At 38.2% G+C, this 14343-nt stretch overlaps 1 protein-coding gene and 1 pseudogene across 1 annotated transcript in view; both read left to right on the forward strand.

Annotated features, from left to right (window-relative positions):
* GALNTL6 (polypeptide N-acetylgalactosaminyltransferase like 6) overlaps window positions 1–14343 on the forward strand; it is a 944384-nt gene that overhangs the window by 851693 nt on the left and 78348 nt on the right. Inside the window, exon 9 of the mRNA XM_070415471.1 lies at window positions 7781–7888. Within this exon, the coding sequence (XP_070271572.1) occupies window positions 7781–7888 (108 nt within the window). The remainder of the gene's footprint in view (window positions 1–7780; window positions 7889–14343) is intronic.
* On the forward strand, window positions 3185–3333 carry LOC139011974 (U4 spliceosomal RNA; annotated as a pseudogene).

The following is a 14343-nucleotide window of genomic DNA, read 5'->3' on the forward strand; positions in this document are numbered from 1 at the left end:
AAAGATCACAGAATAGCTTGAGCAGAGAGAGAAAGGGGTATAAAGTAGGAAATAAAATTGGAGAGACAGCAGGTTTGGAAATGAATGCAGCAGTAAATGTTTTTGAGAATTTATATAATCATTTCCATATAGTATATTACGTCTCGTCTCATACCTGATAAAAATGTTTCCTTATTATCCTCCTGACAATAAATTTCCTACTGAAACTAATTTCATATTCTGTGTGACTGGTATAATTGTATGATTCCATTCAATTTAACATTCTCTATGTCTAAATTCCAGTCTGTGGCTGATATTGAAAGTGATTTTAAAAATAAGGCAAGCATTCAATTATTCAGTCAATTTGAACTACACTATAAAAAAATGCTCTGTGCTCAATCATGGGTAAGATAACATTGCTTTAAAATATTTACATTGTCAAAATAAGACACAGCATTTATAAATCTAAAACATTTCTCCAAGAATTGGATATTTAAGTATGACAATGCCATAGACTTTTTTTTTAGAATATCATCACATTACACTAACAGGAATTGTCTTTTTAAAATATGAACCACATCTTTTAGAATCTGTAGGATTTGATAAATGCCACAACAGTTACGCTTTTCAAGAGAACAATGTTCCCACAGTGTTACCCGAACACATCTCTCTGGTGTGTCAGGATATGAATGATTCTACTGAAATAGGCATTGTTATTGGAAGACTAAAGAAAAATAAAGATGTGCATGGTGATATCCTTGGTGTAGAAACCTAAACAACTCTGCAATTAGGAACAATTGATTTGGTGAGCTTATGGTGAAAAGCAAGTTGGCCCTGAGGTTTTAAGAAGCAACATTAAATTGGAAAGGCCATAGAGCCCTTACATAAGTGGGACTGCAAGTATAATTGAAACAAGAGGTGATCATATTCAACCACTCAGCAAGTATCTATTGACTATCTATTATGTGCTAAGCCCTTCACTAGTAGCTGGAGATATAATAATAATGAATAAAATAGTCATGGAAATTATAGCCTAGTGAGGGGAGACAAACACTAAGCAAATCATTACACTGATGACTTGTGTGATGATGACACACAAATAAATCGCTTAATTACGATTGTCATAAGTACTGTCTCCATTTGAATGAAAACTCCATGTGCTCAGAACTTTGAATTGGTCACAGATTATAGCTCCGGCCTGGTGACTAATGCCTAGCACATACTAAGCACTCACTGCACACTTGTTGACTCAATTGACTGTTGGAAAGTATGTGATGAAAACAGAGTATAAAGCAAAAGTCCCAACCAAATCTCGGGCTCAGTTGTGATGGTGAAGCTGAAATCTGTAAAATAAATTGGAAAGAAGGGTAGAGGGAGAATTTCTTTAGAGAACAATTTATGGCAGCAAGCCCTGAGGAGAGAAATTTGGTGCTTCCCAAAGAATTAAAAATAACCCAGTGGAGGGTGATTGAGAAATGCATAATGAAAGGCCAGATAATACAAGGCCCTGGAAACATTATGGAGGAGTTGTAACTTTACCCCAATAGCAACAGAAAACCACTGAAGGATTTTAAATGGAGGCATGATATACTCAGATTTATGCTTCTAAGTGAACATAGTGGCAGTATGGAATAGCAAATTGCAAGATTCCATAGTTCTTTTAACACTGAATTTAGCATTTAAAAAATCTACACATAAATTCCTAAATTTGACTTGGAAATAAATAAAAATTTCTGATGGGAATAATTTAAGAATTAGGAGCAGGTTGTTGATCTAAGACATGAATTTTGATTCATTGGAGACTGTGATAGGCAGAATTCTAAGATGAACCTCTTCCTTGTTTAACTTTCAGGAATACGTTACATTACAGGGAAAAGGAGATTTGGCAAATGTAATTAGATTACTCATCAGTTCTCTTTAGGATAGAATGATGATCCTGGTGAACCTAACCTAAGCACACGAGCCCTTTAAAAGCAAAGAAGTTTCTCGGGCTGGTAACAAAAGAAGGCATAGAGATTTTAAGTGTAAATGAGGATTCTATATGAGGGAGGTTAACTGTTGCTAAGACGGAGGGTTCATGTCTGGCCAGCATGGCTCAGTGATTGAGTGTCAACCCATTAACTATGAGGTTTTGGTTCGATTCCCAGTCAGGGTTGTGGGCTCAATCCCCAGTGTGGGGTGTGCCAAAGGCAGCTGATCAACGATTGTCTCTCATCGTTGATGTTTCTATCTCTCTCTTTCTCTCCCTTTCTCTCTGAAATCAATAAAAATATGTTTTTTTTTAAAAAGACAGAGGGTTCTTGGGGCAAGGACCTAAAAATGGGGTCTCAGTCCAACACTGCAAGGAACTCAATTCTCCCAACAACCCAAATGAGCCCTGAAGCTAATTCTTCCCCAGAGTCTCCAGACAAGAGCTCATCCCAGCTGCCACCTAGACTTCGGCCTTGTGAGACTCTGGGCAGAGCCCCCAACCAAGCTCTCATGGACTTCTGACTCACAGAACTATGAGATCGTAGTTGGGTATTGTTTAAAGCCGTTAATTGTGTGGTGCTTTATCATATACCAAGGAATCTTTAAAAGCTGTATTTGAGTGACCCTCTGAAAAAGAATTTATTAGAATTTCATTTCTGTGCATCTATTGGGTTATTTTGCCATATCTTAAAAAGGAAGGCAATGATGATTTGTTTAACTTTCTGCTGTGGCAGTTCTCACCCTGGAGAATTTTCTCATAAGAAGTACTAAGTCTATTTCTGTCTATGACCAAAAAAAAAAAAAAGAAAAGAAAGAAAGAAAGACTAAGACCAGAAAATGTAAGACCTTGCTCCTGGCCTTGGCCCTACATTGTGCCCTTATTTGTCATCATTCCCTATTCCTACAGTAGAGACTACTAACCTTCATCAACTAATGGAAGTAATACAGTCACCTTTTTCATGAAAAATAAATGCCTGTTCTAACCTGTTACTATCTCCAGCTGTAGACGAAGGCTTCTTTGCCTTGACAATTTCTTAGCTTTGACCAATAAGAACTGACATTTTATTACACACATGACTATCTAACATTCTCTGCCCTCCCATTATCCACTCCTTTGGCTGTGGTCAAATTCTTTCAAATTTTACCTCTTTAAAATGCATAAATAATCAAAGAAAATAATCCCTCAAATGATTACATTCACTGTATATGATTTTCTTTTTTAAAAAATTATTAAAGCTTTGTGCAGTGGCTATATCATAACCAATCAGGTTTATCTGAGGTGCGATTATTGCTAATTAAAAATTATTAGAGTGGACTCACTGCTGTAACAATTCCAAAATCTTGATAACAAAGTTCTTGTATTGGCCCTGTCACAACTTGGCCCAGGTTGGGAGAGGAACCTGCTCTGCTCCATCCAGGTTTTCAGGGTCTGAGGCCCCCTGTATTTAGTGATGTCACCATCTAACTGGGAGTCAGACCCCTTCTCTGGATCTTCTGTAGTCTGTCAGGCTCTGAGGGAAACAGTAAATCCTGAAGAAGGTAGAAAAGAAAATCCACTCTTAATTATTTTGGCCCAGAGGCAATGCACCTCATTTCTGTTTGCATTCCACTGGCATGAAATAATCATATAGCCCCATCTCATACAGAGGAGCTGGATATTATAAACTAGCAGGAAGATGATTATAACCTATAACCCAAGAAGAAGTAAAAAGAGAAATTGGTGAGACCTAGAGCTGTATCTCCGACAATAAGATAAGATGAGATTGGTGGGTGATCCATAAATTTTGATTATATGTGCTAGCAGTTCACCTTTATCATGGATTTGGAAATATGTATTTCTAGTCACTATTGCTGCAAAACAAAGTACCCAAGAATTTAACAACATAAAATAACCATTTTATTAAGCTCATGCATTCTATGGGTCCCAAATTTAGAGAAGACTCAAAGAGGTATAGCTTATTTCTGCTTCATGATATATGGGGCCTCAGTTGGGTGTAACTCAATAGCTACATGTAGAATCATGTAGAGGAATCTTCACTTACATGTCTGGCAGTTGATGCTGGCTGTGCATTAAAACACTGAGGCTATTGACCCCAAGCACCTTCACATGACTTCTCATGTGGCCTAGACTTTCTCACAATGGGGTAGCCTCAAGATTTTTTGACATGGCATCTCAGTTATAAAAACAAGTACCCCGGAGGATAGGTGGCAGCTACATTGCCTTTCATCACCTAGCCTCACTCACTTCATCTATACTCCCCTGGTCTAAAAGTCACAAGCCCACCCAAGTTCAAGGAGAAGAAATGTAGACCCACACCTCAATGGGAGGGTACCAAGGTCACATTGTAGAGGAGCATGGGCAATGGGAGATTTTGTAATATCCAATTTCATTTTTCCACACTCTCCCACATATAGAATCACTGCATTTCAATGTTTGAAAGGACTTTGTACCTTGTAGAACAGGGATTAACAAACTATGGCCTACTGCCTGTTTTTGTAAACAAAGTTTTATTAAAATATGGCCACACCTTGTCCTTAGCAGAGTTGCCTGGTTGAAGGAGAAACCATATGACCTACAAAGCCTAAAGTATTTACTATCTGGACCACCACAAACAAAGTTTCCTGACTTTGTAGATAGAATATTGATTAAAGATGTGAACACTGGAGTGATACTACTAGGATTCAAATCTCCATTCTGTGGTGGCCAGTTATATGGCCTTGGGCAAGTTACTCGGCCAATAGACTGCCATTTTCCCACCTATGTAATTGGGGAAATAGTCAATTCTGTCATTGAGTTGTGAGCTTTAAATGAAAAGGGGCATAGTAAGGATTCATAAATGCTAACTCTTAATATTAGAATTACCTTAAAATGTTAACTAGATCAACTATCCATCCAAAGTTATATGCTTGTCTCCAAAGTGTCATCTACCACTGATTTCAACACATCTTTAATCATTGTGTCTATTAAAAAGTCCTTCCTTCCACGGAGTTGAAATTGACTTTTTATAGCTCTATCCTATTAATCCTTTCTATCTCTTTGAGTTTCTATAGACCATCTCTTCCAAATATTAGGTCTTTAAATATTTGAAAAAAATTTCTCTGAATTTTGTCTTAGCAAGACTACACATCTCCAGTTCTTTCCATTATTTTTCCTAAGACACTGTTGCATTCTTTACCACTTTGGTAATTCTCTTTAAAAGAGAATATAAAGCATTTACTCAGAAATTAGCATAAGACTTTAGTCAGATAGATCAGGACTCTTACTCCCTAACCTCTTCTTATCATGTTGGTGATATGTGTTTTATGCTGCTTAGTCTTTTTCCACCCCATCCTTCTCTGGATGCATTGATTCTTTTAGAAATGGGACAGATTCTTATATTTACCCTTTTTATTAAACTTTAATCTTATATAGCTCCAGCTTCTTGAGATTTTATGGATGTTGGTACTACAGTTTAGAATATTTTAACTGCCCCAACCAGCTTTATATCATCCATACATACTTCTGATGTCTACCCCACCAAGTTAAAATTAATACCGTGAGTAGTCCTAAACCCATTTAGAACAACTGAGTATTGTTGTTCTTCTTCTTTTAAATCCTCACCTGAAGATATGTTCTTTATTGATTTTTAGAGAGAGAAAGGAAAAGAAAGAGAGAGAGAAGAAAACATCAATGTGAGAGAGAAACATTGATAGGTTGCCTCCCACATGCACTCCAACCAGGGATCAAATCCACAACCTAGGTATGTACCCTGACTGTGGATTGAACCTGCAACCTTTTGGTGTACCATACGACGCTCCAACCAACTGAGCCACTTGGCAAGGGCCTTAATATTGTCTTAATAATTAAATTCCCTTTCCCTTGGACTTCCATTCACTCTAATCACTATTTGTTCACCAGTCTTAGATGGGGTGTCATTCCTCTTAATGAGAAAAGTAGGAAGTGAATATAAGCTAAGACATAAACATTTATCTTTCTTCCTTTCAATATTATACTTTAAAACAATCTACGTATCTGTTTTAGTCAGGGTTCTCCAGAGAAACAGAGCCAACAAGATATGCATATATAAAAGGAGAGATTTATTTTAATGAATCAGCTCACACCATTGGGGAAGCTTGGTAAGTCCAAAATCTGTAAGGTAGGCTAGCAGTTTGAAGACCCAAGGAAGAGCTATTATTCAAGTCCAAAGGCAGATAGCTGGCAGAATTCTTCTTGCTTTGGGGAGGTCAGTCTTTGTTCTATTAAGGCCTTCAACTGGTTAGGTAAAATCCATCTCCATTATGAAGGGTAATCTGCTTTATTCAAAGTCTACCAATTTAAATGTTAATCTCATTCAAAAAACACCATTATAAAAATGTATAGAATAATATTTGACCAAATATTTAGGCACTGTAGTGTCGCCAAGTTGACTTATAAAACTAACCATAATAGTATCTAATTCTTTTTAATTTTTTTCTTATAATTGAAATAGCTAAAAATCTAGCCCATATGAAGTCTGTATTTTTGTTTTAATAGTAAGTAGTTCTTTTATAGTAAACTAGAGACCCGGTGCATGAAATTCGTGCACGGGTCAGGGGGGTCTCCTCAGCCCAGCCTGCACCCTCTCCAATCTGGGACCCCTCGGGGATTGGGCTTAAACTGGCATTCGGACATCCCTCTCACAATCCTGGACTGCTGGCTCCTAATCACTAACTTGCCTGCCTGCCTGATTGCCCCTCACTGCCTCTGTGTGCCAGCCTGATTGTCCCTAACTGCCCCCCCCCCTGCTGGCCTGGTTGCCCCTAACTGCCCCCCGCTGCCAGCCAGGTTGCCCCCAACTGCCCCCCCCACAAGCCTGGTCACCCCCAACTGCACCCCGCCCCTCTGGCCTGATTGCCCCTGACTCTACCCCCCCTACCCCCTGCTGGCCTGGTCACCTCTTACTGCCCCCTCCCAACCGCCAGCCTGATTGCCCCTCATGGCCCCCCTGCCGGCCTGGTCGCCCCACACAGCCTTCTTGTTCAGTCGTTTGGTTGTCCATCACTAACCCCCCTGTCAGCCTGGGGGGGGGCAGCCATTTTATGAGAGCGTGAGGGTTAATTTGAATATTATCTCTTATATAGGATAGTCCTTTGTCCTTTTATAGTAAGTAGTCTGTTATATATAAAATCATGATTAAGTATGTGTCTAATTTGTCCTTTTGTAGTAAATAGTCTGTTATATATAAAATCGTTATTAAGTGTGTGTCTAAGTGGGTAGTCATGATAAAATATAACCAATTAATTTTTGTTACTATATATAAGTACAGCATTTTAACATATAATCAGGCATAATATTTCCTTTTTCCATATCACTAACCAATTAATTTCTTTACCTAAGAAAAAATCAAGGGTGGGAAAAATTAGCATGCAGATGTAACTTCAAGCATAGATATGTGTTCCTTAATTCATTAATATATTTTAAAAATTCCATTTTTTATATTTTAAATTAACATTTAAAATTTAATGTTACTTCTTCAAATGATTTCACAAGGCTTTCAAAACAAATCTCTATATAACTAATGTGCAAGCATTAAATTTCAGTTCAATGTAATATTCATAATAAAATTCTAGAATAAAAATAATGCCACGATGTCTGTGGAAATTAGATCTTACTAAACTAGTATTTTGGCTCTATACTTTTATGAATCTGGGTTTTTGAAAATATGGTTTTCCTTCTTGGCTAGATATTTATTATAAAAAAAATTACTCATTTTGAGACTTTAAGAGTTTTTAATACATTTTTGAGTCTTGCTTTTTTGTATGGAATTTTCTGGGTTTCTTTTTTTCATACTTTGAAATTACCTCTCTTTAGGTTTGGATGTGTGGAGGAGAAATGTTCGATGTTCCATGTTCTAGAGTTGGTCATATCTACAGGAAGTACGTCCCTTATAAAGTTCCATCTGGGACCAGCCTGGCAAGAGTGAGTACTTGGGGATCTGAATAAGCTGGGCTAGACATACTTTCTGTCGGCAGAGGAAGCAGCCTTACCCATGGTATAATTTAAGACACAATCTAACAGAAGCACTAACCAAAATAAAATCTCCACGACTCGCCATTCCACTGGGCAGTCTTTAGTATCTAGAGAGTTTCTGTCTTTCTCAGAGCTTTCTTGCCCGGTTCCTTAAATAAGTGTTAGCTATTTTGCTAATTCTTGTTGTTAATCATTTCAAGGCATTTTCACAAACAGTCTATTTAATCTTCATCATTACCTTCTGAGGTTGGTATTCTTATCTCTATTTTGTAGATGAGAAAACTGAGGCTTGGCAAAATGGCTTGTTCATGCTCACATGAAGGATCAATAGCACAGGAGGAGTTGAAGCTCGGGTCTTTGGAAGGAAGGTCCAGTACTTTCCTCCCAAGGGGAGCATAGCAGGAGACATCATAAGTCAGCTGGAGGAAGGGGTAAATAGGAGACGGGAGGGGTGGGTGCCCAAACTCTGCCTTCTCATTTGTAACTAGGATCAGCTCTGCCTAAAGTTTTACCCCAACCTCAAAACTCCAAAATTGACCAAATCCAAGTTTTGTTTTGTTGGTTTTTTTTTTTAGGGAAAAAAATCTTTTTCCTTAGATCAAATGCAAGGATGATTTTGTCTTTGGCCTAATAGAATGCTTTCATACATGTTTGGGAGGGTGTAGTCACATGCCTTTTGGAAACAATCCTGACAATTTCTGCTTTTCGTGTTTCGTTCTTCATAGCTGAGTTAATTTTATTCACCACAATTTGCACCTGCTACTGCTCAAATGTCAAATCTACAAAAAGGGTGTTTTATCACACCCCTTTGCACAATGCTGCCCTGGGAATCAAATCCTGAATTATTCATTTTGGTTCCTTTATTAGTTAGTCTGCAATATATCACTGTTTGGGTCTTTCACAGAAAGCTCAATAAGCTCACATAACAAGTTTTTTAAAAAACATATAAACTAGTTCATCAGGATATCAGGATATAGTTCGTTAGAATATCAACCACACAAGGACAGTTTTCCTCCGTGATATTTGCTACAGTAGTCCCCCCTTATCCACAGTTTCACTTTCCAAGGATTCAGTTACTGATGATCAACTACAGTTCAAAAATATTAAATGGAAAATTCCAAAAATGAACAATTCATAAGTTTTAAATTGTGCATCATTCTGAGCACCATGATGAAATCTTGTGCAGTCCAGCTTATCCCCACTGTATGTATATACTAACCTCAACCTCACTGGCACGAAACCCCCACGACCCTCACTTCCTCACCCTGATATCAGATCTACTGTCCTGGTATCAAAGTGCTTGTGTTCAAGTAGCCTTTAGTTGACTTAATAATGCTCCAAAGTGCAACTTGGGTGTGCCAAAGGAAAGCCATAAGGTACATGTCTGTATAGCAAAAAAGATAGTAAACATAAGGTTCGGTGCCATCCCTGGTTTCGGTCATTCACTGGGGCTTTTGGAAGTATTCCCCATGAATAAAGGGGACTATACTCCCAGCACCTAGCACAAGGCTTGGTAGACTTTGAACAAATATTTGTTGACAGAATTAATTAATCAGGAAAAACTGCATCAAGGAAATACTTACTAAAACTTAAACATTTTAATTAAGTATAATAAAATTTATATTTATAGTGAGAGTTTTGGGGGAAGTAGGATGTTTCCTTACCCCCTTTCCGAGGTTATTTGTCAACAGTGTCCATTTTTCTTTAGCCAAATCCATAATCACTTTTACAAACGTTTGAGTTAGTAATAATGAAGTTATATTACATACTCCTTGAAGGGACAAAGTCATATTATTCTTCCCCTCGAAAGATTAATCACATATGAACAACACACTCCATTAAGTAGCTGTAGAAATATATCATTTAAAGAAAAGTAACCAATCACAAAATTATAAAGTGATCAAAGAAAATGAAAAACAATTTTGATATTTTATGGGAGAGTCTCAACTACCAGCTACCCCCTACATTATTACTAAATCATCAAAAATGATGAGAGACTTTCAAGATACTTCAAATGCAGGGCCACGTCGACTCAATACTTAGTTCATCTTTCCAGCCTCATTAAAAAGTGAAGGCAACAATGGATACTTGGCTCCAAAGGCTTGCATCTTGGGAAAGGAAATGAGATTTAATTTAGACAGATTTGTTACATATGAATCTGAAACCTCATTCAGGAAAGCAACAAGAACTCACAAAAAGGTAAATGATTGAACAGCTTTGAGCACATATCACAAGTCAGCCATGCAAATATCATAAACCATAGCAGTTAAAAATACCCCCCACAGAATGATGTCCTGCCACATATCCCTTTCACTCACTCGTATGTTCTCCAGCTCGTGCCCACATGGAGTCATTCATTCGCAAGATAGATCATGTGTGCTTGGTTTATAGTCCAAAGTAGAATAAAACTGGGGGGAAAGTTATGCTGATCCAAAGAGTTTATTTTCAAATTATAAAGATGTTCATATATTTTCAAGAAAGAAATTAAGTACTTTTTCGAGGACTGTTGAATATACAGAAGCTAGGGCTGGTGCATAAAATTTCCAGCAAAAAGTGAATGTTCATTCAAATGAAAAAAGTCCATAATTCTGAATTTTAATCTTTTCCACTTAAATTTTACTTGAGAACTCTTTTTTTTTCTAAATGGCTAGAGCAATTAGAACGTCATAAATACTGAAACTGAGCTGTCACTCTAAGGAGCATTTTATGATTTTTTAAATAAAAAAATTACATGAAAATGAAAAACAATTCTGATATTTTATGGGAAAATTTCAACTACTGGCTACACCCTACAGTATTACTAAATCATCAAAAATGATGAGAGACTTTCAAGATACTTCAAAAGCAGAGCCATGTCAACTCAATACTTACTTCATCTTTCCAGCCTCATTAGGAAGTCGAGGCAAAGATGGAGATTTGATTCCAAAGGCTTGGTTTTTTTTACTTTACAAAGCTTGTTTAATTCTTCAAAACTGTGCACCCTTCATCTATGTACCTATGCATATTGGGGATTCCAGCAGAATTCCAAAACATGCAAACAAACACACATACACACACATATACATGTGAAAAGCTGACAGTCCTCTAAACAACATACCAGTGTGTATTATAGAAATAAATTCTAATAATTAGCTGTTCAGTGCCTTCTATTTACCTAGCATTACAGTCTGGTTGGAAGAGAGAAGATATTCACACATGAAACCATTAGAAGTCAATACAAAACAACAAATAATATTCAAATGTATTATAAAGGTATGGACAGGTTGAGCAAAGAGGACAGGGAAGGGTACCATTGCTGTTGAATTGAAAGAGGACCTTCAACAACACCTCAGTTAAATGAACAAGGTTCTCATTAGAGTGGTTCCCAGCTCATGACCAGTGACCAGAGCCAGTTCCTGACCCATTTTTACCCAGCCTCAGTGAACTGGGGAAAATAAGAATCACAAAGCTGCCGAAACCGGTTTGGCTCAGTGGATAGAGCGTCAACCTGCGGACTGAAGGGTCCCAGGTTTGATTCCGGTCAAGGGCATGTACCTGGGTTGTGGGCACATCCCCAGTGGATGTGCAGGAGGCAGCTGATCGAAGTTTTTCTCTCATCGATGTTTCTAACTCTCTATCTCTCTCCCTTCCTCTCTATAAAAAATCAATAAAATATATTTTTTAAAAAAAAAGAATCACAAAGCTAAGTCTATTCAATTTAATAATATATTTTATGCTATAATAATAGGCTTTTTTTCTGTTTTGTGACAGAATACAAGATAGTAGATTTTTATTAATGCCCTATCTGGCAAAAATGAAAAGTAGCATCATTATGTCAATTCCCACAAAACACAAAAGTCTGAGACACGGTAGGTGACTTACCATTCAGCTTCATCTTGGAACCATAGGCTTTGCTCATCATGAATAAAACTGTGTGTTTTACTGAGTCGTCTGGGGGTCCCATGTCAGTACTGCTCACAGTCATGGTATGTTATCAACAGGAACAGTCATTCCCTGAGGGAAGCAGTGCTCACCCCTAGAGGTGTAGGGAGACTAAAAAGTCTCCAGGATTGTGGTGAGAATCATCTCTTCTTTGGGATGGACTGACTGTCCTTCATCACAGACAAGTGAAGATAAGGGAGCAGCTACTCAGTAAAAGGCACATTGAGCCTTTTGCTAAGTGACACTTTGCAAAATAGAGGTGGCTGGTGGGTGGAAGACTCTTCAAAGAGACCCTTTATCTTTCAGGATGTGACATGAGCCAAGTATAATGCCAATCACTGACACCTCACAGACTCCCCTGTGAACCCTATTGTATGGGGACGATTGAAGCCATTAGACGGGAGACAGGTGGCTCTATCAGCAGGGACATGGCAGAGGTGCAGAGCAGTCATCCCATGGCCAGCCATACCAGCTAATTGTAGTACAACAGCAGTCCCCATGGGCGCAGCTTGGCCCATGGAGTTTCTCCAGGAGGCGCCATGGCAGCAGAGGGCAGCCCTATAGACTGTGAGTGGGCCAGTGCTGGAAGCTCACACAGCTCTTCCCTGGCTCCAAGGGGAGGGAGGACAGCATAGGAGACAAAGCTGGAGCCAAATCTCACCCTAAGTGTGTAAGGGAACCCAGAGAATGCAAATCAGGGGACTCTGTCCTCCTGTGTCTTGCCACTGGCACAAAATGCAGTATCAATAAGACTTTCTTTTCTAAAATTTCATATTGCATTTTATGGAAACCATTATTCAAGTTTGAGGATAAGAACTATAAAACCAAAGAAGTCAAACTCCCTAAGAATTCAATTGTACAGAATGGCCTATTGTACTTGTAAATGTAGACAATAGCGTGCTGAAGGGGGCGGGGCCAGGAATGGAGTAGAGGGAGTCAATAGGGGGAATGGGGGACATCTGTAATACTTTCAACAATAAAGATTAAAAAAGAAAAAAAAGAAAGTGTAGCTCACTTTATAAAGGATAGAGGTTAAATGTTAAGTATATAGAGTTAGAATTGTGAACTGAGGCCTGGCTGTCCAAGGCTTAACCCTCCTGCCATGTTGTTCCTTAGAAGGAGGTGTGGAGTAAGCAGGAGCAGCTGGGGCAGTGTTGGTTTCAGGAAGGAAGGAGCAGGCTCAGAGAGAGATCATGGACTGTGTTTGGGAGCTCTGGAGTTAAACTAGACCGTGCATTGGAGACCCATTCTAGAGGACCCTGTATGCAGACCAAGGTGTACAGCTTTTTCTAATAGACTGTAGTGAGGTACTCATGGTTTTTGAACAGAAGGTACCAGGATAAAAAAAAAAGAGGAGGTAAAATGGAAAGATCAACCAGCAATTAAATACTAAAAAGTAGAAAAACTAAATAAAGTAGCATTTTGAATGCAAGAAGCATTTGTAAAGAAAATTTCCGAAAAGGTATTTATTGACTTGTCCCATTGTGCCAGGAGAAAGATGTCAAATGTGACTATGAGGTTTTCATTGTAGTGTCTGAGGAAACAGTATCAGGACAAATATAGGGATGTGAGGAAGGGGGAAGAGGAAGATGCTGAGAATGGTTTTAGATAAAATAGGTTACAAGTGACAGCTTTATATGGGTTCAGGGAGAACCGGATCTGGGAGACACAAACAGACTTCCCATGTAGAATTCTGAGAGCCTACAAAAGCCAGATTTTGCCAGATGTTCTTTACCAATAAAATTTTATTTCTGAAGAAAATATTTATGCCAGGCACTGTGCTAGGCCCTGGAAATATAAATGATAAACAAGATAAACACAAGCCTTAACTTCTTATAACTAATGGCTCCAACTAAGGTAGAGTCCAGAAATCTGTATATAACAATCCTAACATTGTGAGCTTGAGAAAAGGATTAAACAAAAATAAACTCACTATGGAATTAGAACCTTATATAGCTTACTTAGTTATAAACTGTTTTATATAAATTATAATGTTATCATTGGGATTATGCTTTAACAGAAGCGGAAGTATATCTCACAGATAACACACAGCATTATTTATATGTATAGTGATATATGTTCTATTTAACAGATTATATTTAATGATCCTGTACTGTGATCTATATACAAATTACAAATGGTTTTGGCTTTACACACTTAATTAGGGTTTCTTAGCAGGATGACTTGGGTATACTTCATGGGCACCAAGGTTAAATCTGAGGTCTGAGGAAGAATGGTTGTTTTGCCCCTGTCAGCTGTGAAATTACTTCTCAACATATTTCCCAAAGTGCCTTTCTTCATGTTATATCCCTGGCGGCATCTAGCCCTGTTGACTACATAGATCATCTCAGACTCTTGAAATTGGTAGGAGTGGAAGGGGATATAGAGAGGAGAAGGGATGGAAGAGGAAGAAGAGGTTGAGGAGGGGTATTTCAATGTCAAAGCCAGCCCACCCCAAATTGATTAATGAGTGTTTCCTCATT

The sequence above is a fragment of the Myotis yumanensis genome, unplaced genomic scaffold (genome assembly GCF_028538775.1).
Source record: "Myotis yumanensis isolate MYYU_CA2020_CCGP unplaced genomic scaffold, mMyoYum1.0.hap1 SCAF_5, whole genome shotgun sequence".
Classification (NCBI taxonomy): Eukaryota; Metazoa; Chordata; class Mammalia; order Chiroptera; family Vespertilionidae; genus Myotis; species Myotis yumanensis.